Source organism: Mesoplodon bidens (assembly GCF_964165515.1).
Source record: "Mesoplodon bidens genome assembly, chromosome: 8".
NCBI classification, from domain to species: domain Eukaryota; kingdom Metazoa; phylum Chordata; class Mammalia; order Artiodactyla; family Ziphiidae; genus Mesoplodon; species Mesoplodon bidens.
This window is the reverse complement of record NC_138165.1, coordinates 21,684,504-21,708,900: the sequence shown is the minus strand read 5'-3', so window position 1 is coordinate 21,708,900 and position 24,397 is coordinate 21,684,504. Positions and strand designations below refer to the sequence as shown.

Below are 24,397 nucleotides of genomic sequence, written 5' to 3'. Positions count from 1 at the left end.
TAGCAGATCCTCTCTCCTGACACCTGACTTTCAAGTTCACTCTCTTACTGGAAGATCCAGTACCTGCCTTTTTTTCCTATGAGGTGATAAATTCCTGACTCTGCCTAAGAGAGAAGATACAAGGAAACATAACTCAAAGGGAGAAAATTTAAATTCCATCAATTTAATAGTTGTGAAAATATGATCTCATTTATGTACCCATATATTGATAAAAATCACATCCTTTTATATTTGTTTTTTCTCCTTTATTATTTAATTAAAAATATATTAAGGAGGGCTTCCCTGGTGGCACAGTGGTTGAGAGTCCGCCTGCTGATGCAGGGGACATGGGTTCGTGCTCCGGTCCGGGGGGATCCCACATGCCGCGGAGCGGCTAGGCCCATGAGCCATAGCCGCTGAGCCTGCATATCCGGAGCCTGTGCTCCACAACGGGAGAGGCCACAACAGTGAGAGGCCCGCGTACCAGAAAAAAAAAAAAATATATATATATATATATATATATCAAGGATATTGTTCCTATAAATATAGATATACATCATTATTTTAAAGGACATATAGAATTTCATTATATAAAACTTCTGTTGATATTTGAGTTATAGTTTCACTACTGTAAATACTGCAATAAATATTCTTATATACTGATTTTACTTTCTTCTCCATCTCTTTCGCTATGCTAAATTTTAAGAGGAAGAATTGCTGTGTGCAAAGGCTAGGCCCTTTTAAAATTGAAATATATTTCACCAAACTTATATCCATAAAGGTTACCCCAATTTAAATTCTCATCATCAGTAATGATAATGCCCATTTTCTCATAACCACACTCATACTCACTGTTATAATACTTTTAAATCTTTACCAGTCTGATGGCTGCAAAATCATAGAAGTATTTTAATGTGCTTATATTCTCTAAGAAATTGCATGAATGTTTTAGAAAGCCTTTACCCACAGAATGACTATAAAACAATATTCACCAGTATTTTTACATTCTTTTTTTAAACATTAAGTCTTTGATCCATCTGAAATTTATATTGACTTACAGAAATAAAGCAAAAAGGGGGGCAGCTCATCTTTCAATGTCATAAGAGAGTAAAGGCCACACAAGAATTATCTAGGGCAGAGAACTGAAAACTACTGCCTGCTGCCAAATATAGCTCACCACCTACTTATTTTAAAAAAATATTTATTTATTTGGCTGCGCCAGGTCTTAGTTGTCACACGTGGGATCTCTGTTGTCAAGTGCGATCTTTGTTGCAGCATGCAGGATCTTTTAGTTGCAGCATGCATGTGGGATCTAGTTCCCTGACCAGGGATCGAACCCAGGCCCCCTGCATTGGGAGCACGGAGCCTTAACCACTGGACCACCAGGGAAGTCTCCCACCACCTATTTTTATAAATAATGTTTTAATGGAACATAGCCATACTAAGACTGCTTTCATGCTACCATGAGTAGCTACGACAGAGATCATGTGACTTGCAAAGCCTAAAAAATATACTATCTGAAAACTTACAAAAAATAATTTGCCAGCCCCGATCTAAGAAATGTACTAAGTCCCATCCTTGGTCACTACTTATTAAAGACTCCAGACTTAATAAAGTTACATGTTAATTTGTAGCTTTTTCTCGGATTAAAAATTTCTATCCTACGGAAAAGATAGCCTTAAAGATTACAGTTTATGGACTTGTTTTGTTTCTAAAAAGTTTTGTCTCTGATAAATTTTATCCTAACATTGCCTATAAATACCTAACTTCTCAAATGCTCTTTGGACGTGTTTTAACGTCTTATTTGTTCCCTCATAAATTAATGAATTAAAAATAATCTTTGATATGTATTTATTAAATATTTACATGAAAGTCACGATTTTGCCTTATAGAAAATTATATTTTGACAAGTATGAGGTAAGAATCCAGCTTTTTGAATTTGTTTTTTCCTAAGTTGCCAGCTATTTGTTTCCAAAACATTTGTAGGACAATCCATCAATCTTCCCACCAATCTAATTTCAAATGCTTGCTCTGTCATATATGTGTACTGAATATAAGATGATTGACTAGAGAATACAATTTGTATACTGATTATAAATTTCAAAGGCCACAGACATAGCTGTACAAAAAGTCACTTATGTTATTTTCCTGTAGCAACTGAATCTCTTCTTGAGCCCTAGTTCTGCTTGCTGACAGAAGACAAAAGAGACAATCCAGTTAACTCAGCCACTTCAGATTTTCTCAACCGTTTCAGAATTCAATTCATTTAATACTGAAATTTTCACCAGGATGACATGCAACGTTTTGGCTTCTTTGGAGCAAAGTAGCTGATCTATAGTCACCCTCTCACCCAGGCTGGACTCTAAGAGGCAAGACAGCCTCACTGATCTTCAGCCTAGTCATCCCTAACAGTGGATGTGCTTAAATATCTACACCTATAGCTCTCCAGGCCCAGGTCACATCCTCTGTGCCTCCCTCGTCCTGACAGTTAGGCTTCTTTCTTCAGGTCTCAGCCCTCCCTCTGTTACCTTCTATCAGGAAATGGGAAAACTGTATTTGCCCCTCATGCTTTTGTGGAGCTCTGGCTGTCCCGTGGCTTCTCCCATATTGCGGCCTCCAGCCTTCTTCCCTGTCGCGGGGTCTGGGGGGACTTTCAATCCCCACCACCCCCTTACCTCCACTATGAGTGGCCTTGAGGCTGGCAGGGCTAGGAGAGCTGGGAAACTGCATTTCCTCTTCTAACTCTCCCACTTTAGTCCGGGCAACTCATGAATGGGAGTCTAGGGCTTCATCTATTCTCTTTCCAATCCACTGTTTTGGGTACAACATTAGGCTCTGGTTCCTTCAAGTCTCTAAGAAAGTCTGGTTCTTGCTGATGAAAAAGTCTTGGTTTTTGAGAATAATAACTCTGTCATAACTTTTTAAAGCCCATTTTGGCACTCACAAACCCAGAATGGAGTTCTTTGTCTCTGTATTCAGTGCAATCCCTTGCCTGAAACAACGTACCAGGCTAACTGGAGGGCTGGAGAGAGGGATGGAGAGTGATAGGTTTGCTGACGATAATAAAGAAAGAAAGGTCATAAGTAACAAGGGCAAGGCATGCCTGAATTCTGGATTTGCTTAGTGACGTTGAGAACTTGTATGTATTCCTTTATAATTACAAAAGCATCTTTATTGTTGAAATGCTTGCAGTAAAAAAACAAACAAACCCAAAACACTGTCATTTCAAGTCTGAAACTCTCTAGTCCTCCAACACACTTTTGTTTCTCAAAAATAATTTTCTAAACTCTACAGGAAAGAGAACAGTCTTTACTAGCTTTTCACATGTATATGGGGTCTTTGGACTCTATTCTGTTCAGTTGTTTCTTATAAGGAACAAATCTCTAGTTAATATATTCTAACAGCTTCACAGGCAAAACCTCATCCATTTTACATCTTTGTTGCCTTTAAAAATTTTTTTCTGGCTACTTTTATACGTTTATTTTTCCATATGAACTTTTAAAAATTAAAAATCATGTTGTCAACTTCCATCTTTGTTTTCTAATATTGGGATAGGAATCTCAGTGTGCTCTTAATCAGTAAAATAAAATCATGTAGCATTTACAGGTGTTGCTTGGGTCCCTCTATAATAATCATTCAAAGCCCTGATTAAATCTAGATGACAGGGCCTCCCTGGTGGCGCGGTGGTTGGGAGTCCGCCTGCCGATGCAGGGGATACGGGTTCGTGCCCCGGTCTGGGAGGATCCCATATGCCGCGGAGCGGCTGGGCCCGTGAGCCATGGCCGCTGGGCCTGCGTGTCCGGAGCCTGTGCCCCGCAACGGGAGAGGCCGCAGCAGTGAGAGGCCCGCGTACCGCAAAAAAAAAAAAAAAAAAAAATCTAGATGACAAAGGTTTTTAATATCATTCCATCCATTCAGCATTCTGAGGTGAGGAGGAAGAAGTCCCCGCCAGAGAACTTTGACTCAGCATGATTTTCTGTTTGCTGTGCCAGCACCAGATTTTGGCATCTGGTGTCCTGAGCTGGCTTCTCCTCTGACACATGGAGTGACTGTATCTGATCTCCTTCCTATCCTTTCTACCTGACAATCAGGGTCGTGCACAGAACAGCTATCCCTTTGAGTCTGAAGTTTCAACAAACCTTTGGTGAGAAGCGTGTTAAAGGAAAGCAGGGCATTGACGGGTTTTCTGCATGGTGATGCCACATTTATACCCCATTCCCACCCCACCTCCCCAGGCAGTAACCTCGGCAAAAAAATCTTCACAGCTTCTCAAATGGTACCAAACAGATTAGTCTCCTCTTTTTGCACATAGTTCACTTTTACCTGCAGACCTTGCCCCTCCGGAGTAAAGGAGTTCCTCCTTACTGTGAAGGGGAGGGGCTGGGCAAAGAAGAAATGATAGGCTAGGCCCAGATTTTCTGCCCTGACCCCAACATTACAGTCATAGAATGTTCAGCTGTGATAGTGAAAAGGTCTTCTTAACCTTCAGTACTACACCAACACCTTTATGCATGTACCATCTAGTCATCTAGTCTAGGGAGTGATTTTTGACCCCCTCCCTACTTTATACCCTGAAGCTATTACTGTCTGCTGTTATTCTCTCCAGCTCTGCCCGCACTTTCCATATCATTGTCTGTCTTCTGTATTTTTTCATCAGATTTGCCAGAGTTTTTACCGCAGGGTAAAAACTAGTCCATGTTAGAAGATTTACAAAAGTGACCACCCTAACCTGGTTTACATTAGTTCCATGTCTGTTTTAACTGAACTAGCAAACAGTGAGCTTGTCCTTGATTAGATTCCACATGGTCCCCCAGCCACTTGCCCTCACAGGGACCTGGAAGTGGCTCAGGAACCTTGGAGGCTGAAAAGCCCCAACCGCTGCCCCTTCCTGCCTTTGCTCAGGGAGAGCCCACAGCCGGCCAAGAACCACCGAGCACCCCACCTCTTCCCACTCCTTTTGGGGGTTTCAGAGTCAGGTGGTGGGGAAGACTCTAGTAAGTCACTTGACTCTCGGAGCCTTAAGTCCTCACCTGTAAGTGAGGATGATAATAATACCTATCCCATAAGGATGCAGTGAGCATTGAATGAACCCAGATGCTTCACAAAGCATCTGGAAGAGCTTCACAAATATAGGCTATTGGGGTGTGTGTGTGTGTGTGTGTGTTCTCCCAAGGTTCTACTGAGTTTTACACAATTGCAGGATAATTGCAAGGCTATTGTTTGCTTAAACCACACCTGCTAAGAAGAAATAACGCCAAACTCTGCTAAGATATAGGGAAACACTCCTAAACATTTTAAAAATATATAGATTTTTAAAAAAATTTAATGTTGAATATATAACCAAAAAGGACCTACTGTATAGCACAGGGAACTATACTCAATATCTTGTAATAACCTATAACGGAAAAAATCTAAAAAGGAATATATATATGTTTTCAGTTACATATATATATATGTATATATATGAATCACTTTGCTGTACACCTGAAACAACATTGTAAATCAACTATACTTCAATTAAAAAAATTTTTAAAGCTTAATGGTGTAAGTTTTATAATACTTATGATTAAATCTCCAAAATTTATCCTAAGGTTCTCATTCTTTGAGGAAAGCAAACCTAAAGGTAAAGACAATAACATTTTTTAAGTAAAGTATGGTAAAATATCATCCTCTGAGGTATTAAAACAGCACTTAATTACTAGACAATTCCTGGTCTTTGACGAGAGTTCACGGCAAAGATATTAAACTGCTGTTGAGGGTTAGACATTTAACTTTCAAGAAGTTAGACTGATGATGATCATTATTTTCAATATTGTTATGTATTTAACCAGCAGATTTCCCACAAAGAGCCGGAGGGTCTAACAGACCCTGAGAGCCAAGGTGTGGCAGGCCTGAGGCTGAGACCTAGCTGCTTGCCCTTGGAATAAGAGTAGCCCCTACGTGAGGAGGAAAGGAGCCTCCACCTCCTGACTGGAGTACACTGTGCAAGTGTCCACAGGTCTGAAGCAGCAGTGGAAGAACCTGGAAACTGCACCTGGGAAGCAGCAGGACAGACCTTTGCTGGAGAGCACAGCCCAGTTCAGGCTGGTCACTTTACTCAGCTCAAGCACAAAGGGCACTGCTTCCCCAGGGTTCGTTTGCTTCTCCTCACCCCACCCCCAGAAGAGGGCTGTGGAGCACTGTGTGGATTGCGATCCATGCCCACCAATGCTGAGGGCCTTCCCTTGCTGGGTGGGTACAATGGGAGGCTGGCACCCAAGCTTCTCTTCTATTCAGCTGTGTGAGTTTGGGCAAACACTTCCAACCCTTAGCTGCCTCGTCTGTATACACAGGGCTAGGCTAGACGTCTAAGGTCCCCCATCAGTGGAAGAGTCTATGTTTCTCAGGTGACAGCAGATCAAGACTGAAAATACATGTAAAGGAAATAAAAAATTTTACTTTTATAAAAAGTCACCTCACCTCATGGTTAGAAGAGTCACAAAAGAGTGGTTCAAGTCACAATTTCACAAACTTAATTACAGCTAAACTAAACTAAACTTTACTTCATTAACGCAGATGACAGATAAAAGATGACTTACTGGTGATTCGATGTCCTCTAGGAGTAAAACAGAACAGCGTTCACATTTCAACAGTGTTTGGGCCCGATGCATTATTTTCTTGACAATTTTCTCCAGGTCAGTCTGTTCTTCAAAGAGGTCATTAACCACCTCTAGCAAAGCCTAGGAAAGATAAAGTGGATGTATTTAGGTGGCTAAGGGACTGAATTAAAAGTTTTCTCTTAAAATTCCACTTAGTCTTTTGTTATAAAAATATAAACATTTTTGTGTGGCTAATTTTTAAAGCGTTTATGGTTGTTTTGACACACTTCCATCATTTCATTTTATAACATATTTATTTATATATTTTTGGCTATGTCGGGTCTTCGTTGCTGCGCGCAGGCTTTCTCTAGTTGCAGCGAGTGGGGTGGAGCATGGGCTCTAGGCAAACAGGCTTCAGTAGTTGTGGCACACGGGCTCAGTAGTTGTGGCTCGAGGGCTCTAGAGCACAGGCTCAGTAATTGTGGCACACGGGATTAGTTGCTCCGCGGCATGTGGGATCTTCCCAGACCAGGGCTCGAACCCGTGTCCCCTGCATTGGCAGGCAGATTCTTAACCACTGCGCCACAAGGGAAGTCCCTATAACACAGTCTTGAATTGTAAAATGTAACTTGAGAATAGTGCCAGTCCATATAATCCCACATAAATTCCTCATATATCTGTATGACTATATTCCATATAGTTAATGACTACATGATCTCATATAATCATTACTGATAGGCTTTTCCCATCCTACAGTAGTTTTTCTGCAATGTGACTAGGTATAAAACCAACATTTTATGAATAACAGATACCTGATTCTTTCTAATGCACATTTATTTCAGAAAATTACAAAGCATCTCTTCCTCAGCCACCAGAAGAAATAGCTTCATGGTCAAACTCAAGACTTATTTTCACTAATACCCATCTCTCACAGAACTCTTTAAGAATCATAGTGGCGGATGCTAGTTAAGTTTCAGAGCCTTCAAAAATATATATAAAAACTCCATTAATCCCTCTACACAAGAAGTATGGCTTCATCCCAATCTGTCCAGGAGAACATTTATATACCATTATACTTCTCAAAAAGAAATCACCATTAAAACTTCTATTAAAACAATAGAATGAAAAGCACAAAAATTAAAGAAAAAACTTAAATTCTAACTTGAAAACTGTATACTCATTTAAAAATGAAATTGTAATAACTTGTCATTCTATCCAGCTAAGTTAGCTTACAATTTATGCATTGAGATAATATTTATTTAGAATTTTTAATTACATGGATATTTCTGGAGATGGAGGAATAGTGGGCCATTTACAGGTGGCAGATATTATGCCTCTATTAGAGTGCAATCAGAAAATCACACAGCCAGTGAATTGACCAGAGGCTGCTTTATTCAATAGAATTTAATAAGATGTGCACTCTCCAGTCTGACCTGTCACAAAAGGATTTCATGGTTTTTCAAATTCACATCTATTCTGGTAGATGGTGTTGACTAATTTTCAACTTTGGTAATGAATTTGATTTGTCCTGAAACCATTTGAAATATGTGAATATTTCTTCTCTGAGTCTATTCAGGTAGAAAAGCACTTGAATGAGTTAAGAGATCCATGAAATGAGTCTAGTTCACTGAGCATCTGAAAGAAGACCCAATATCTTGGGTAGCTTTTTCTCTAAAGAGAGCTTGTGACTATGGCTAAGGGCCATGCATTGCTCTATGAACCCAAAGCAAAGAGAAACACCAGGGGGTGAAAAAAGTTTTAAGTGTATCCTGTCCGTTTGGCATTTGGACAGCAAATCGCTGTAAGACGTCAATGTACAATAATTTCATGTGCAAATATAACATTAAAAATGAGGCAACTGTCTGCATAATTATCAACAAAATCCCCTGTTATTGAGAAGACATTATTTCCTTAATCATCCAGACTATTTCTTCAGATGGATCATATTAACTAAACAATTATTTAACTTTTCAATTTGTTGTGACTGCATGGATGGGGCCTCTGGGACCCTTATACAAGAACATTTATCTCAGAGGAAAAACTAATTGTGCCTTGAGTTTTGCACTGACAAATCACATTACAGTAATTTTATTGTTTCTAATTAAAAATTTCTGCTTTACTAACAAGTGATATAAGTTTCACAAATAACAATGCAGACTAGCTCCAAAATAGGAGAAAAAAAGAAGAAAATCTAGGATGACATGCAATTCAGCAGACATTGGAAGCCTTGCACACAGCTGAATACTCCCTGATTCTTGATGTCACTTGCATTTCCCCACCTCCTTCTTCTTATGACCTTTTTTGCTCCTGGGCTCATCCTTAGACCTCTTCCCTTTCTTACCCATATGTTTTCCCCACCTGTAGCCTAGTTTTAAATACCATCTATATGCTGATGGTTCCCAAATATTAATCTCGAGTCTTCACATCTCCCCAAAACTCCAGATTCCTGTATCCAACTGTTTACTTGCCACCTGTACATGCCTAAAGTCGTTTTCACTCATTTCCAATATTAGTAAGCCTTATATATTTTACTGCTAATTTTTTTGTATAATCTCCCACTTCTCACTGACCAACCACATTATTTCTCCTCCCCCCCAGTTTTATTGAGATATAATTGACATAAAACTTTGTGTGAGTTTATGGTGTACAATGTGATGATTTGATACACCTATATATTGCAAAATGATTACTACACTAAGGTTAGCTAACACACCCATCACCTTACATAATTACATTTTTTGTGTGGTAAGAACATTAAGATTTATTCTCTCAGCAATGTTCAAGTACATAATACAGTATTCATTAACTATAGTCACTATGCTGAACACTAGATCTCCAGAATTTATTCATCTTACAACTGGAAGTTTGTATACTTTGACCAACATTTCTCCTTTTCCCTCACACCCCAATGCCTGGCAACTACCATACTACACTCTGCTTCTTTGAGTTCTGCTTTCCATAGATCCAACATATACGTGAGATAATATAGTATTTGTCTTTCTCTGTCTGACTTATTTCACTTAGCACAGTGCCCTCAAGTTTCATCCATGGTGTCACAAATGGCAGGATTTTCTTCTGTACTATGGCTAAATAACATTCCATTGTGTGTGTGTACCACAATTTTCTTTATCCACTCATCTATTAGTGGACACTTAGGTTGTTTCCATGTCTTGGCTATTGTAAATAATGTTGCAATGAACATGGGAGTGCAGATATTTTTGAGCTAGTGATTTCATTTCCTTTGGATATATACTCAGGAGTGGAGTTGCTGGATCATATGGTAATTTTATTTTTAATTTTTTGAGGAACCTCCATATTGTTTTCCGTAATGGTTATACCAATTTATATTCCCATCAACAGTGCACAGAGGGTTCCCTTTTCTCCACATCCTCACCAACACTTGTTATCTCTTATCTTTTTGATAATAGCCATTCTAACAAGTATGAGGTGATATCTCATTGTAGTTTTAATTTGCATTTCCCTAATGATGTTGAGCATCTTTTCATGTGTCTATTGGCCATTTGTATGTCTTCTTTGGAAAAATGTCTATTCAAATCCTCTGCCTATTTTTTAATTGGATTACTTTTTTAAATATTTTGCTATTGAGTTGTATGAGTTCCTGATAAATTTTGGATATTAACCCCTTATTGATACATATGATTTGCAAATATTTTCTCCCATTCCATAGGTTGCTTCTTCATTGTGTTGTTTCTTTTGCTGTGAAGAAGCTTTTTAGTTTGATGTAGTCCCACTTTATTTTTGCTTTTGTTGTTTTGAGCTTTCATATCAGATCCAAAAAAATCATTGGAGCTTTTCCTCTACATTTTCTTCTAGGAGTTTTACAGTTTCAGGTCTCACATTTAAGTGTTTAATCTTTTTCAAGTAAATTTTTGTGAGTGATGTAAGATAGAGGTCTAATTTCATTCTTTAGCATGTGAATATCCAGGTTTCTCAACACCATTTATTGAAAAAAACTACCTTTTCCCCATTGAGTATTCTTGGCTCCCTTGTCAAATAGATGTTGACTATATATGCATGAGTTTATTTCTGGGCTCTTGATTCTACTCCATTGGTCTATGTGTCTGTCTTTAGTGCCAGTACCATACTATTTTGATTACTATAGCATTGAAGTATAGTTTTAAATCAAGAAGTGTGATGCCTCCAGCTTTGTTCTTCTTTCTCAGGATTGTTTTGGCTATTTGAGGTCTCTCCTCTCTGCTCTCTAGACACATGGACCAAGGTTCCTCCTACCCCAGGGCCTTTGCACTTGATATTTCCACTGCCTGGAATGTTCTTCCCAGATCTTTGTGTGGCTTTACTCCTTCATTTAATTCAGGTCGCTGCTCAAATATCATCTCTCTATAGACACCTTCTTGATCACCTTCTGAAATAAACATCCTCTGAAACTATCCTTCAGCTACCAGTCTGCATTCCATTGCCTCACTTCATTCTTCTTTATAGCACTTACCACTACGTGATACTATATTAATTTTTATTTGCTCGTTTGTCTCTTATTGACTGTTCCCACTAAAATAGTAAGTTCTATGACGGCAGGGGATTTGGATGGACAGTGTCTGAAGAGTACCACAAAATAAATATTTGTTGAGCACATAAATGAATACATGAGGATGCAAAGATTCATAATTCATGAAGTGTTCCTTAAGGAATTTAAAATTTAGTTGGAGAGGAGAGCCATCAGTACATATTATACAGTGTGGTAAGTGCCCATAATAAAACAGTGGTGGTATATACAAGGCAAAACAACAAGCAAAGGAAAGATTAAGTGGAAGACTGAGCTGGGTCCTGAAGGAAATGCAAGGCAAAAGCAGTGGGAGGAAGAAGGTGGACATGAGGTATTGAAGGCAGAGGAAGAAATATTACTAAGGGAATGAGAAAGTGAAACAGACCGTTTTCTGGAAATTGGGGACTGTATTGCTGGGATGTCCAATGAAAGGAGGAGAATGGTAAGACATGGGGCTAAAGATGACAACAGGATCCAAGTCAGAGAAAACAGGTGGTATGCTGTGCTAAAGAAGACAGCTGTAGCTATCAATTGTTTCCTGTGAAATATTCATAAATCATAATGCTTAGCAAATGAAACTTTTAATCAATTTGATTACCAATTAACTGAGGGTTTCCAACCTTTCTGAACATCTTCTTGATAAATATATTTCTAAATTGTGACCGTAACTTCCCTATATTTAAAACTATAGTGAGCCTAGTATAATTTAATCTGTATTTGATCATTTCGCAATTATTTGAGCATCAGTCTTTGTTTTGTTTTGTTTTGTTTTTTACTATTTAACCCTATAATTGGTGAAGGTATATGAGATCAATCCCTCTGTGTGAGTTTCTTTATAATCCTATAAGATGGTGTTTGCAGCATTATTGTCCAGTTACCTTGTGATGCTCTTCCAGGAAAACTTTCAATTCAAAATTTGTGAGGTGGGGTGAAATCATTTGTAACATACCTTGCTTCTTAAGGGAACTAAACTGCAAAAAAATCACTGCATTGTGTTATTGTTTCAAAGCTATAAGTAAGCAAGAATATATCTGCTGCCTTGAAGTATAGATGTGAAATTAATTTCCTTTGTAAAAGAAGCTATTTCCTGATAACAACAACAGAGAATTTATATCCACTTCCAATTGGGTTTATTGCTTAAAGGGGATCTTCAACCATAGACTTGAAGGATTATACAAATAAAAAGGATTCCTGGACTATTCAAAGATCATCCGCTGTTTTTAAAAGACATAATGACTCACAGACACTTGAAAGAGAGCTTTGAGGGTTGTCAGCAATGTTTCTTTCTACTCACCCTGCTTCTTTCATATTCTTTCCTTGAGGCAGCAAATAGCTGAGCATTAGATATGGCAATTCCGCAAAATGGAAGATACATCTGCATAACCTGGGGGCAAAGAGAGTGTTATGAACATTAAAACATAAAAATATGGAACTAAATTCCACATTTCCTTCATATGCCTGATTTCAATACTATCTTTTCAACCACAGAGATTGAGTATGGTGTTGTTGCTACTAGTATCTTAACTTCAGAAGGAATATATTTCAGAGTTAACTAGGGACAGTCAAGCTTTAACTAGGGACAGTCATATCTATGAAGATATAAAGTGAAGCAACAGACTGTGATGGCTGTGATACAGGAACTGTATCTAAATCACCTTTGTATTCCTTCCTTGATCAATGAAAAATGAGTAAATGAAGTCTGATATATTTAGAATTTAAGGCAGTGCCCATACTCACACTTGGAGGTAGGCAGGATATAAGCCAATTTCTTTGTACATATGTATCCATAGCAGGGATCTCAGCTTGACGCTAGAACTCTGTCAGCTACAGACTTAAGCATGACTGTTAGGATGGGCCCGGTAGGAACTTAGGTGCCAGAGGGCCTAGAAGCCTCATGCAGAAGGGTTCAAACTGAACCCACTGCTCTGTTGCTATAACTACCCAGGAAAGGCTGGGTACCCTTTAAGAGAGCACTCCTCCTATGGAAAGAAACAGCCACGTGCGATGGGCCTGATCCTAACAAAGATTTTCTTATCACAGGGGGTCTAGGTCTAGGGATTCTCAGTAATTCCTGGCACTCTCACTCAAATTCATCTCCAGAATCTCTGATTCCAGAGAGAGAGAGAGAATGTCTCAAGTAAAAACCGAAAGAATTCTTTCCGTAAACTCTTCACAACGTAGGACACTGTGAAAAGAGCCAATGCTGGGGCTTCCCTGGTGGCGCAGTGGTTGAGAGTCCGCCTGCCGATGCAGGGGATGCGGGTTCGTGCCCCGGTCCGGGAGGATCCCACATGCTGCGGAGCGGCTAGACCCGTGAGCCATGGCCGCTGAGCCTGCGCGTCCGGAGCCTGTGCTCCGCAACGGGAGAGGCCACAACAGTGAGAGGCCCACGTACCGAAAAAAAAAAAGACAGAGACAATGCTTTGGGATTTTCTAAAGTAGAGGGAAAAGGGCATGTGGGCATGTTTTATATGACAGTCAGTTTCTCTCTCTCTGTCTCTCTCTCACACACGCACCATGATGCCATGTCAAGAGGCAGCAGCAAAACCGAGCAGTTCCTGCCATGCCCAGAAGAGGGCAGTGCAGTGCTCACCGTGGGTGAGGGATGAAAACAGCAGAGGCAGATCCACCCAGGAGCAAGCGTGAGACACCCCTGGGATACCCAGAACAGAATTACCTGGAGTGGGAGGTGCTTTTGTAGAGGGGATGGAGGTGAACAAAAGATGAATGGCACTTCACAATCCCTATCATTTCTTTCCTATTAAAATCTTGCTTTGGCTACCTGGGCATACTCAACTCTGACAGAGTGTCCCTAAAAGTAATTCAGAATTTTGTAGAAGTGAATGTTGAGACCCCACTTTTTACTGAGATATAGTTGATATAGAATATTATATGTTTCAGTTGTACAACAAAATGATTCACAATTTTTAAAGGTTATGTTCCACTCATAGTTATTATAAAATTTTGGCCATATTCCCTGTGTAGTACAATATATCCTTGTAGCTTATTTTATACATAATAGTTTGTTCCTCTTAATCCCCTACCCCTATCTCGTCTCTCTCCCCACTGGTAACCACTAACTTGTTCTCTATATCTGTGGGTCTGCTTCTTTTTCGGTACATTCACTAGTTTGCTTTATTTTTTAGATTCCACATGTAAATGATAACATACAGTATTTGTCTGTCTATGTCTGACTTATTTCACTTAGCATAATGCCCTCCAAGTCCATCCATGTTGCTGCAAATGGCAAAATTTCATTCCTTTTTCTTATGACTGGGTAGTATTCCATTGTGTGTGTGTGTATATATACACACACACACACCCCACATCTTCTTTATACATTCCTCTGTTGATGGACACTTAGGTTACTTCCATATCTTGGCTATTGTAAATAATGCTGCTATGAACATTGGGGTGCATGTATCTTTCTGAATTAGTGTTTTTGCTTTTTTCAGATATCAATCCAGGAGTGGGATTGCTGGGTCATATGGTAGTTCTATTTTTGGCTTTTTGAGAAACCGCCATACTGTTTTCCACAGTGGCTGCACCAATTTATGTTCCCACCAGCAGTGTACAAAGGTTCTCTTTTCTCTACATCTTTGTCAACATTTGTTATTTGTGGTCTTTTTGATGACAGCCATTCTGATAGGTGTGAGGTGATAGCTGAGACCCCACTTTTAAAGAAGGGAGAATTAAGGTATAGAACAGAAGTTTTAAAAAATCAATGAATTGATTTTTACAGATATTTTCAGGATAAATTCCTTCACTGACTCTGATTCAAAATAAACTAATATTTAATGAGGACCTGCTATGTGCCAGACACTCTCACTTCATTTCTTCATTTGAATCTCACATCACCTCCTCATGGAGGAACATTATGTACATTTTAGAGATCAGGAAACCCAGGAAACTTGCTCAAACCTACAAAGGAACTCAGGTCATCTAATTCTACAACTGGTGATCATTCCTTACAACATGTTGCCTTCTAGAACTAGATGTTATTTCTGTCACCCGCTCTTCCTGGCAGTCCCCCTCATGCCTTAGGAAGTATGTTGGTAAGTCGTATAAAGCTGTTGACCTAAAGCTGCCAGATATACTGCCAGAATTTCCCTGCCTTTAGCCAGAATGGGACCACTTTCAACATCACTTACACACACACAGAGCACCTTCGTTGCAGTTTTCTGGGGTTTTTTTCCTACCGTGGAGACAGTGACTATGATGGAGGTGGAAGAGAGAAGATATGGTTAACTTTCCACTTCTTCCTTCCTTCCTCCCTCTCTCCCTCCCTCCCTCCCTCCTGTCCTCCCTCCTTTCTTTCCTTCCTCCCTCCCTTCCTTCCTCCCTTCCTTCTTTTCTTCCTTCCTTCCTGTATTTATTTGCCTTCTGGGGCCAAGTATTATATAAGGTGGTTTATAGGTCAAGCAAGTAGGAAGAAGAGAATGACTAAAGGAACATGTGAAATATATATATATACATATATATACACACACATAAAACTGAAGATTACTATTGATGGAGATGATACATACCTTCATGGCAAACTGAGAGGGGGTCTTTACTTACCAAGGGAATGACCTATACTGTGTCATTAACTGACACAACAATTCAACACTCTGGGGCCACACTCAGCTCCATTATGGATAACTATATGACAATCTATAGAATTTCTAAATAAATGTGCAGGAGAAGTGGTCAAATATATTTTGAAAGAAGGGAGTAAGAGGAAGCTGAAGCATTATGGAAATAGGAGATAATGAAAAATAAAAATATTTTTATATCTTTTTTCCATTCCAGGGCGAAAGATGTCTTTTTTAGAAAAAGGTATACCGTTCTATTCTGCTCTTTCTGAAATCCCCCTCCTCCAAGAAAAAATACTAATTTGGCCTTCACCATCTAGTTTCTGAATGCCAAAAGATCTAAAAAACCTTAATGACTAAGAAGCTAATGAGTCTGTACACCCTTGTGCAGCACTTTTCAGCTTGAAAGCACTTTAAGAACATTGGCTAATTAATCTTTACAACATCCCACTCAGAAAGGTAGTTAAACTGAAAATCATTAAACAGTGTGCAAAAGTCACTTTAGCCCTGGAAACTCATGAAAAGTATCACTAATAAGCATAAAATCTGAGCACTGGGACTGTCCATCAATATCCTAAAGAAAGACAGTAGGTACTGAGCACTTTCAAACTTGCAGACCACAGAGAAAGGCTATTCAGGCCCCATGGTCTGGTCTGGTCCAATTATATATCATTAAAGAACACTGGAGGTCTACACTGGAGGTTCACAGTGAGGGGCCTGGGGCCATCCCCTTTATAGACCCCACTCCTGAAAGCAACACAGCTGGAGGGGCCACATCACTGTCAGCCAAATTAATGGGTGAGGGAATTTCCCACCAACACCTCCTTTCTCTGTGCAGATCCTGAGATTTGTGCTCTCAAGTCACTTCTACCTTCGGGCATTAACTATAAGGCAAAGCTTCACTGATTCAAGCCACACTGATTTTGGAACTGGGGATGTTTTCATAATTGTAATTCAAAAGCTAAATAAACTCTTCAAGTAGAGTAATTTGGAAAATAAGTTATCAAAATAGGAAACAGTCACAGTATTTTCACATAATGAAACACCTTCTACCTCTTTCAGAAATAGAATATTTGAAATAGTAAAAAGTTAGTTTGAAGTTTTCTAGAAACTCCAGAGGAAATTCCTGCTTCCAGAGGTATAGTTTAGTTCACTGTAATTTTGTTCCTATGCAAATTCAGTCAAGACAATATGTCGGGTTTTTATTTCAAGAATCAGAATAAGAAATGCATCTTGTCAGATCACACCAAAGTATATACTCTTGGCTAAAGCATGCCTTTTTCTCTCAGAGCTGTGCCCTCTTCGAAGAACAGTCTCCAAAAAATACACAGAGGCATAAAGTACCAACTTTGTTTAAAAAACCATTGGCATGGAGTAGGTGATCCAATTACGTATTTTTTTGCAACTGGTCCACTTTAAGAATTAACACTCATAAAGAGAACGGGGTGGGAGGAGAATTGTATTCACAAAAGATGCAGGAGAGCAAGATGGCAAATGAGGAAGGAAAAGTTCACTGGTCCTCCACTTTCTCTTCGTAGGAGAGGGGGATGTAAGTGCTTCTGCTCCTGCCCCTGGGTATTAAAGCTGGGCCCCCAGAAGAATTGGAGTGAGCACCCTATCCTCACCTCTCTCCTTGAAGTTAGTATTGGCTAAAGTATCCACAAGAGGACAAGCTTCTCCATGGTAGACTGGTCGAGTCCAATTCCTGGCAAGTAGCCGTACAACATCAAATACTCTCTTGGACTTTTTACAGGTTGTGGTCTGCTGAGCACCTGAATCATGCAGGTACTAATCACATCAACCAATAATCTTATCTCTATGTGATCCCATTCCCCACCCCCCGAGACTTTAGAAAAATAACCCTCTCATGTCCACAGGCAGTTCTAAATTCCCACCCCCTTATTCACAGATATCGAAGGGAAAACCCTGAAAGAACCCATTTCAGGAGCTGTGTCCTTTCTAAGATAATTTGGATTGTCATAAAATTTCAACAGAAAATAAAAGTACTCATATTTCCACCACTCAGAGGTAACCACCATTAACATTTTGGAGACCATCATTCAAGTTTTCTTCTCTTTCTCTCTTCACATAAACTCGAATAGGTGTATTATATAATAATAATAATCCTGTAGGTAATATTTTGCTATCTGTGTTTTTCACTCTTTATAACCAACTATCACTTATAATGGCCAATTATTACGGATGCAAAAATATCCCATTGTGTAGTCTGGAAAAAGAAAATGCATGGAGAAACAAAGTAGATTAGTGGTTGCCTTGCAATTAAATCTTTGCACATCCCATTATTATTTTCTTAAAATAAAGCCCTAATATTTGAACTTATTTATTTAACACACGTTTACATGGCACTTCCTCTGAATCAGGCAATATTCTGAATGATTTACTAATGTTAATTCATTGATGTGTGTACACTTTTAAATAACTCCTAACAATAAACACATTTTTAGTTTTCGTTTAAAAAAATCCAACAGTATAGAAGAGCTATTTGTAATGAGGTGGATAGACCTAGAGTCTGTCATACAGAGTGAAGTAAGTCAGAAAGAGAAAGACAAATACCGTATGCTAACACATATATATGGAATCTAAAAAAAAAAATGTCATGAAGAACCTAGGGGTAAAACAGGAATAAAGGCACAGACCTACTTGAGAATGGACTTGAGGATATGGGGAGGGGGAAGGGTAAGCTGTGACAAAGCGAAAGAGAGGCATGGACATATATACAGTACCAAACGTAAGGTAGATAGATAGTGGGAAGCAGCCGCATAGCACAGGGAGATCAGCTCAGTGCTTTGTGACCGCCTGGAGGGGTGGGATAGGGAGGGTGGGAGGGAGGGAGACGCAAAAGGGAGGGGATATGGGAACATATGTATATGTATAACTGATTCACTTTGTTAGAAAGCAGAAACTAAAAAAAAAAAAAAAAAAAAACATACAGTAAAATAACTACAGATCCCCCTTTGTTTCCTGCCCTGCTACCCACTCCTCTCCCAAGGAACAACCGCTATTAGCATTTACAGTGTATTCTTCTGGGTACTTTTTTATGAACTGCATACATATAATATTTAGTCTTAGGGGGGTGGTAAACACAATAGGGATCAGACTGTAAGTTATGTTCTATGCCTTCTTTTTCACCTGGCAATATATCTTGGAAATCATTGTCAGCTACTTAATTCTTTTAATCTCTGCCTAATATTCTAGGGGGTGGATGTACCTATTAGTAGACGTTTCCAGTTTTTCCTTATTACAAATAACACTGCCACAAGCTTTCTTACAAATATATCTTTGTTCACTTGGACAATACTTCTGTTGGACAGAGTCCTAGAAGTGAAATTTTAAGGTTGCAGAATATGTGCATTAAAAAAAACTTAAGAGCTACTGCCAAACCAACCTCCAAAAATGCTCTACCAATTTATATTCCCACTAAGAGTAATGCCCTTCTCATGTAACATTGGGTATTATTATCCTTTTAAAATTATGTCTATATGATCGATTAAATCAATACTCATTTTTGTATTAACTTACATTTATTAGATTACTAGTGATACTGAACACTTTTCATAATTTCTTGGTTATCCCTTTTTTTCTTAATGTGCCCTATTTATTTTTTCTTACTGGACATTCATCTATCTTTATTGCTTAGTAAAGACTCTTTATATTCTAAGAATATTAACCATCTTTCATTTTTGAAAATCATGACTCTTTCTTGATAATTAGCAATTGCCATCTATGTGATATGGTCCAATGGGTCTACAAGTTATGATTGCTTTGTCTAAGATGAATAGATATTATGGCTCAATAAACTTGACCTACTCCTTCTCACTGTGTGAAGAAATTTTACAGCAGTATCTACCTATGTAACTCTGTCAAGGTTATTTTTGTAAGTAGGTTGACCTACATATCTCAGCCTGCCCAGTTGCTCCGTTCATTTCTGTAACTCAAAGTTCCTATAAGAAATCAGTTTAAGCTACATTTTGATCCAGGCATTTTTGAGTCTTGACTATTAATATTGTTATGATCTCTCCACTTTCCAAGCATAGGTATAAATGCAGGAAGACACACTATATAGTAATTTAGTCATGGTATCAACACCCTGATGCTAGAAAAATTCTATTACAATTATTTGTTGATGTATGAATCAATGTATGAACAGAAAAAATCCTCTTAGACTATTTTCTGATGAGAAATACATACATTTTTCTTGACATTTGAAACATAGTCACATGATTTCTTCCTATTAGCAGCACAATACTTCCTTTAACCATCTCATTTATCTAGCGCCTTGTTTTTTATAACTCATAGTTCTTAAAGTAGTGGACATTTTATATAAATGGAATCACATAATATTTGGCTTTTTGTGTCTGGCTGACTACTTTCACGTAGTATACTGTTCACAAGGTTCATCCATGTTATAACATGTATCAGTAGTTCATTCCTTTAAAATTTTCTTTTAATTAATAGACTTTATTTTTTAGAGCAGTTTTAGTTTTACCCAAAAGTTGAGTAGAAAGCACAGAGATTTCCCATATACCTTCCTCCCTCCCGCAACGTACACAGTTTCCCCAATTATTAACATCTTACGTTAGTGTGGCACATTTGTTAAAATCAATGAGCCAATATTGATACATTACTATGAACTAAAGTTCACAGTCTACATTAGGGTTCAATCTTTGAGTTGCATATTTTATGTGTTTTGACACATGCATAATGACATGTACCCACCATTACAATGTCATGCAGAATAGTTTCACTGACCTAAAAATTCCTTGTGCTCTATTCTTTCTTCCCTCCCTCTCCCCAAGCCCCTGGCAACCAGTGATCTTTTTACTGACCCCACAGTTCTGCTGTTTCCAGAATGTCATATGGTTGGAATCATATACTATGTAGCCTTTTCATATTGGCTTCTTTCACTTAGCAATATTCATTTACGGCGTCTTCATGTTTTTTCATGGTTGGATAGCTCATTTTTTTAAATGACTGAATAATAGTCCATTATATGGATGTACTACAGTTTGTTTATCCATTCACCTATTAAAGGCATCTTGGTTGCTTCCAAGTTTTGGCAATTTTGAATAAAGCCTGCTGTAAACCATTCAGGTGTGTTGTGGTATCTCCTTATTGTTTTAGTTTGCAGTTCCCTCGTGACATACGATGTTAAGCATCCTTTCATATGTTTATTTGCTATCTGTATATCTTCCTTGATGAGGTATCTGTTCAGATCTTTTGCCCAGTTTTTAATTGAGTTGCTCACTTATTGTTGTGTTTTAATTCTTTATATATTTTGGACACCAGTCCTTTATAAGCTATGTATTTTGCAAAGATTTTCTCCCAGTCTGTAGCTTATCTGTTCATCACATGTTATTTCTGCATAAAGCTTAACCAGACTTTTTGTCTGTTTCTATTCTGATTCCAGAGAACTTTAGACTTAATACAAAGTTGTAACATATTTCCTCATCTACTCTCGACCTTATCTCAATATCAGTCCACACAGGATGATATCTTTTTTCCTAGGCCCAAGGAAGAAGGCATGTTTTGTCTGTGGAGGCAAGTCATTTGCTGGAGTTTTTCATTCTGTCCTTTCTGAGAGACCTTAGGCTCTTCCTCTCTATCATCATCATTTCTGTCTCCTGTGTCCAACTCCTCTCCTCTCCCTTCAAAGGGGAATGTGTTCCCCTTCACCTGGTATTGCTGTTTCCATCTTCACTGTGTGACTTACAGCTGCTTGTCCTCAGGTCCTCACATCCTACCTTCTAGCTTACAACCTTCAGTCTACAGGAAGATTGTCTATAACTTTCCAATCACAAGATCATAAGATCCATCAACTATTCTAAGTTCTCTCTGAAGCCTTTGACACTTGATCACCAGCTAGATATTAAAACCTTGGTTTCCATGTACTATACACTCCTGTTTCTCTTTCTGTGTTTCTGATTCCCCCATTTAAGTTATAATTCCAGATTCAGTCTTTGGCCTTCTAATCCTCTTTTTTTTACAATTTCCCTCTAAGGATTGATTTATTCGTACAATATAAGAATCCTACAAAATAAGGTGGGTTGGCCATGCAAAGATTAACCTTTGACCAAGAGTTAGCTAGAAAAGACAACAAACTTGGTACAACCAGATATTTAAGGTAGCTGAGAAACGTCCTCCTGCTTACTTGCTTCTCCTACCTCACTCTTGGACTTTGGTCCATGGCTAATTCCTTTTGCCTCTGACTTCATTCTCCTATTTTCCTACCCCAATTCCTCTCAGCCCCCCTCTGCTATTTCTCAGATTTAGGTTTTGGAGTTTCTGATCCTGATCCACCAACTTGAGTTCTGAAAACATTTGCTTCCTCTATCTTATAGTCTAATTTTAGCATTCCTGGTCCTAAATTGAACTCAACTCTGAATTCAACCATAATAACTAAATAGGTGCCAAAGTCTCTTTCTCTTACGTGTGTCTCAATGGTAACCTGTGGGATGATTCTCAAAGTTGGCGCTCTGGTGCTGACCTTTTCTCTGTGCTGTAGCTCCACATCACCAGTTGCCCACAGGACATTTCAACTTGGAAGTCTGTTACTGCCTTACACTCAGCATTCCAAAACCAAGCTTGTCATTTCAATCCCCCTCTCTTCCTGAAGAAAGAGCTTCCTTCTCCAAAATGCGCCATGTGCCAAAAGAACCATTAATGATTTAATCACCCAGTTCCAAACCCTTGAAGCCCTCTTGGATTGTTGTCCATAAATAGGCATAAGCACATCATAGCAATTCAGCAGTTCTTGAAGCCTCCATCTCCATACCATTGAGCTTCTCTGGCTCAGCACTACCATCCCTCACCATCTCTGAATTATTTTAACTGTAGCCAAGACACTCTCATCCTTACAATGTGTCAAGAACTCATTAACCTCAGGTTTCCCATCCAGAAAAGTCATGAGTTTAAACACACTGACTATTCATCCCAATGTTTCCTGTTGTCATAAGTAAAGAAGGTAAGAAACTATGTAAAGGCCTTACACATATTAAAAACTAGGTTTTTTTAAAACTACTTTTGTATGAGCATTTTTATGCCACATACAGTATTTTTTAAAAATCTCATTAGAAGCTCTTCAGAAAGTATCTCCAATACTTAAGACTATGGCTAAGTATTTTATAGATGCTTACGGAAGATATGTAATAATCTCAGGAAAAATAGTGAGGAAATATAAAATTGCTATTCAGAGAAATGCGTGAGACCCAGAGGGGATTCTTCTACTTATCTATTTTTTTTCATTTTCCAAAAATAATTTGTCATCAAAATGCAACAGCAATGACATGGATAATAAACCACACTATTTTTCAATTTCCGTCAATATTCTCCAGTGGAGAAGAAACAGAGAAGGCTATGAAAAATATGCTTAAAGCATTAATATTTAATTAATGTAATAGGACCCTAAAATGAATATTATAAATGTAAAAGCCTTGTAAGTTGTGTCTATGCAACTAAAATACAGAATCGGCACCTAGTAAATTCAGGACATTCTTTTTTTTTTTTTCTTTGCGGTATGCGGGCCTCTCATTGTTGTGGCCTCTCCCGTTGCGGAGCACAGACTCTGGACGCGCAGGCTCAGCGGCCATGGCTCACGGGCCCAGCCGCTCCGCGGCATATGGGATCTTCCTGGACTAGGGCACGAACTCGTGTCCCCTGCATCGGCAGGCGGACTCTCAACCACTGCGCCACCAGGGAAGCCCCAGGACATTCTTAATGGACAACCTTGAACAAAGAGAGAGCTTAAAGCTTGGCCTAACAACAAAGAGAAATTTGGAAGGGCTAATCGTTCATTACCAGAGTGGCATATCAATCCAAAGAGGTGAGGGAGAAGCATTGCATGTGGCTCATCAGTAGTTCAGCCAAGGTCTCTCATTCTGTATCTTAGAATAGTCTAGCTGACAAGCTAGGACGCAATCTTCAAAACCATAATGCGTTACTGCCCCCATACTTACTTCCCACTTTCCCCCAGGTTCAGTCAGTCGGCAATAGTGTCTCATCGCTTCCTTTAGGTGCTGTTTCTCTTCAAAATTCAACTATTTATTTTTAGGGGTAGATTCCATATGAGTAAGCCAAAGAACAAAAATTCAAACCCAAAGAAACAGATGGAAGGAGGGAATTAATAAAAATAAAATCTGAAAATAATAAAGGGAAAAACAACCAGCAAAACTGATAAATTATTCCAGGAAAGGTCCTTAGAGAGAAAATCAATAAAACATATATAAATCACTAGCTAGTTTAATCAGGGGAAAAAGGGACTTCCCTGCTGGGCCAGTGGTTAAGACTCTGCACTCCCAATGCACGGGCATGGGTTCGATCCCTGGTGGGGGAACTAAGATCCCTCATGCTGCATAGTGTGGCCAAAAAAAAAAAAAAAAGAATCAGGGGGAAAACCCCACAAATATACTAAAACAGAAATGAAAAAGAAAATATAATCACAGCTGAAGAAAAAAATAAAAGAACTATAACAGACTCTCCACACAACCCTAAGCTTATATATTCGAAAAGTTATATACTGGCAAGTTGTGAATTTTAAGGAAAATATAAATAAACAAAATTGAATCAAAAAGAATGAGAAAATTTGAGTAAAGCAGTCACCACAGAAATAAATAATAGAGAGAGTTATAATGGAATCATTCTCAGAAAAGGTGTCAAGTGTAGATGGCTTCATAGGCAAATTCTTTCAAACCTTCAAGAACAAGGTACTTCATGAGCTATTCAAA

General features: G+C 38.7%; 2 protein-coding genes across 2 annotated transcripts in view; one reads left to right on the top strand and one right to left on the bottom strand.

The window, feature by feature from the left end:
• The window catches only part of PDE11A (phosphodiesterase 11A), a 454,637-nt gene that overhangs the window by 267,930 nt on the left and 162,310 nt on the right, over positions 1 to 24,397 (bottom strand). Inside the window, exons 3-4 of the mRNA XM_081242289.1 lie at positions 12,374 to 12,463; positions 6,558 to 6,698 (exon numbers count right to left, since the gene is read on the bottom strand). Coding sequence (XP_081098415.1) covers positions 6,558 to 6,698; positions 12,374 to 12,463 — 231 coding nt within the window. The remainder of the gene's footprint in view (positions 1 to 6,557; positions 6,699 to 12,373; positions 12,464 to 24,397) is intronic.
• LOC308621768 (G patch domain-containing protein 4-like) overlaps positions 13,605 to 24,397 on the top strand; it is a gene marked incomplete at its 5' end in the record, with an annotated part of 81,637 nt that continues 70,844 nt past the window's right edge. The window contains 2 exons of the mRNA XM_081242512.1: positions 13,605 to 13,677; positions 15,069 to 15,134. Coding sequence (XP_081098638.1) covers positions 13,605 to 13,677; positions 15,069 to 15,134 — 139 coding nt within the window. The remainder of the gene's footprint in view (positions 13,678 to 15,068; positions 15,135 to 24,397) is intronic.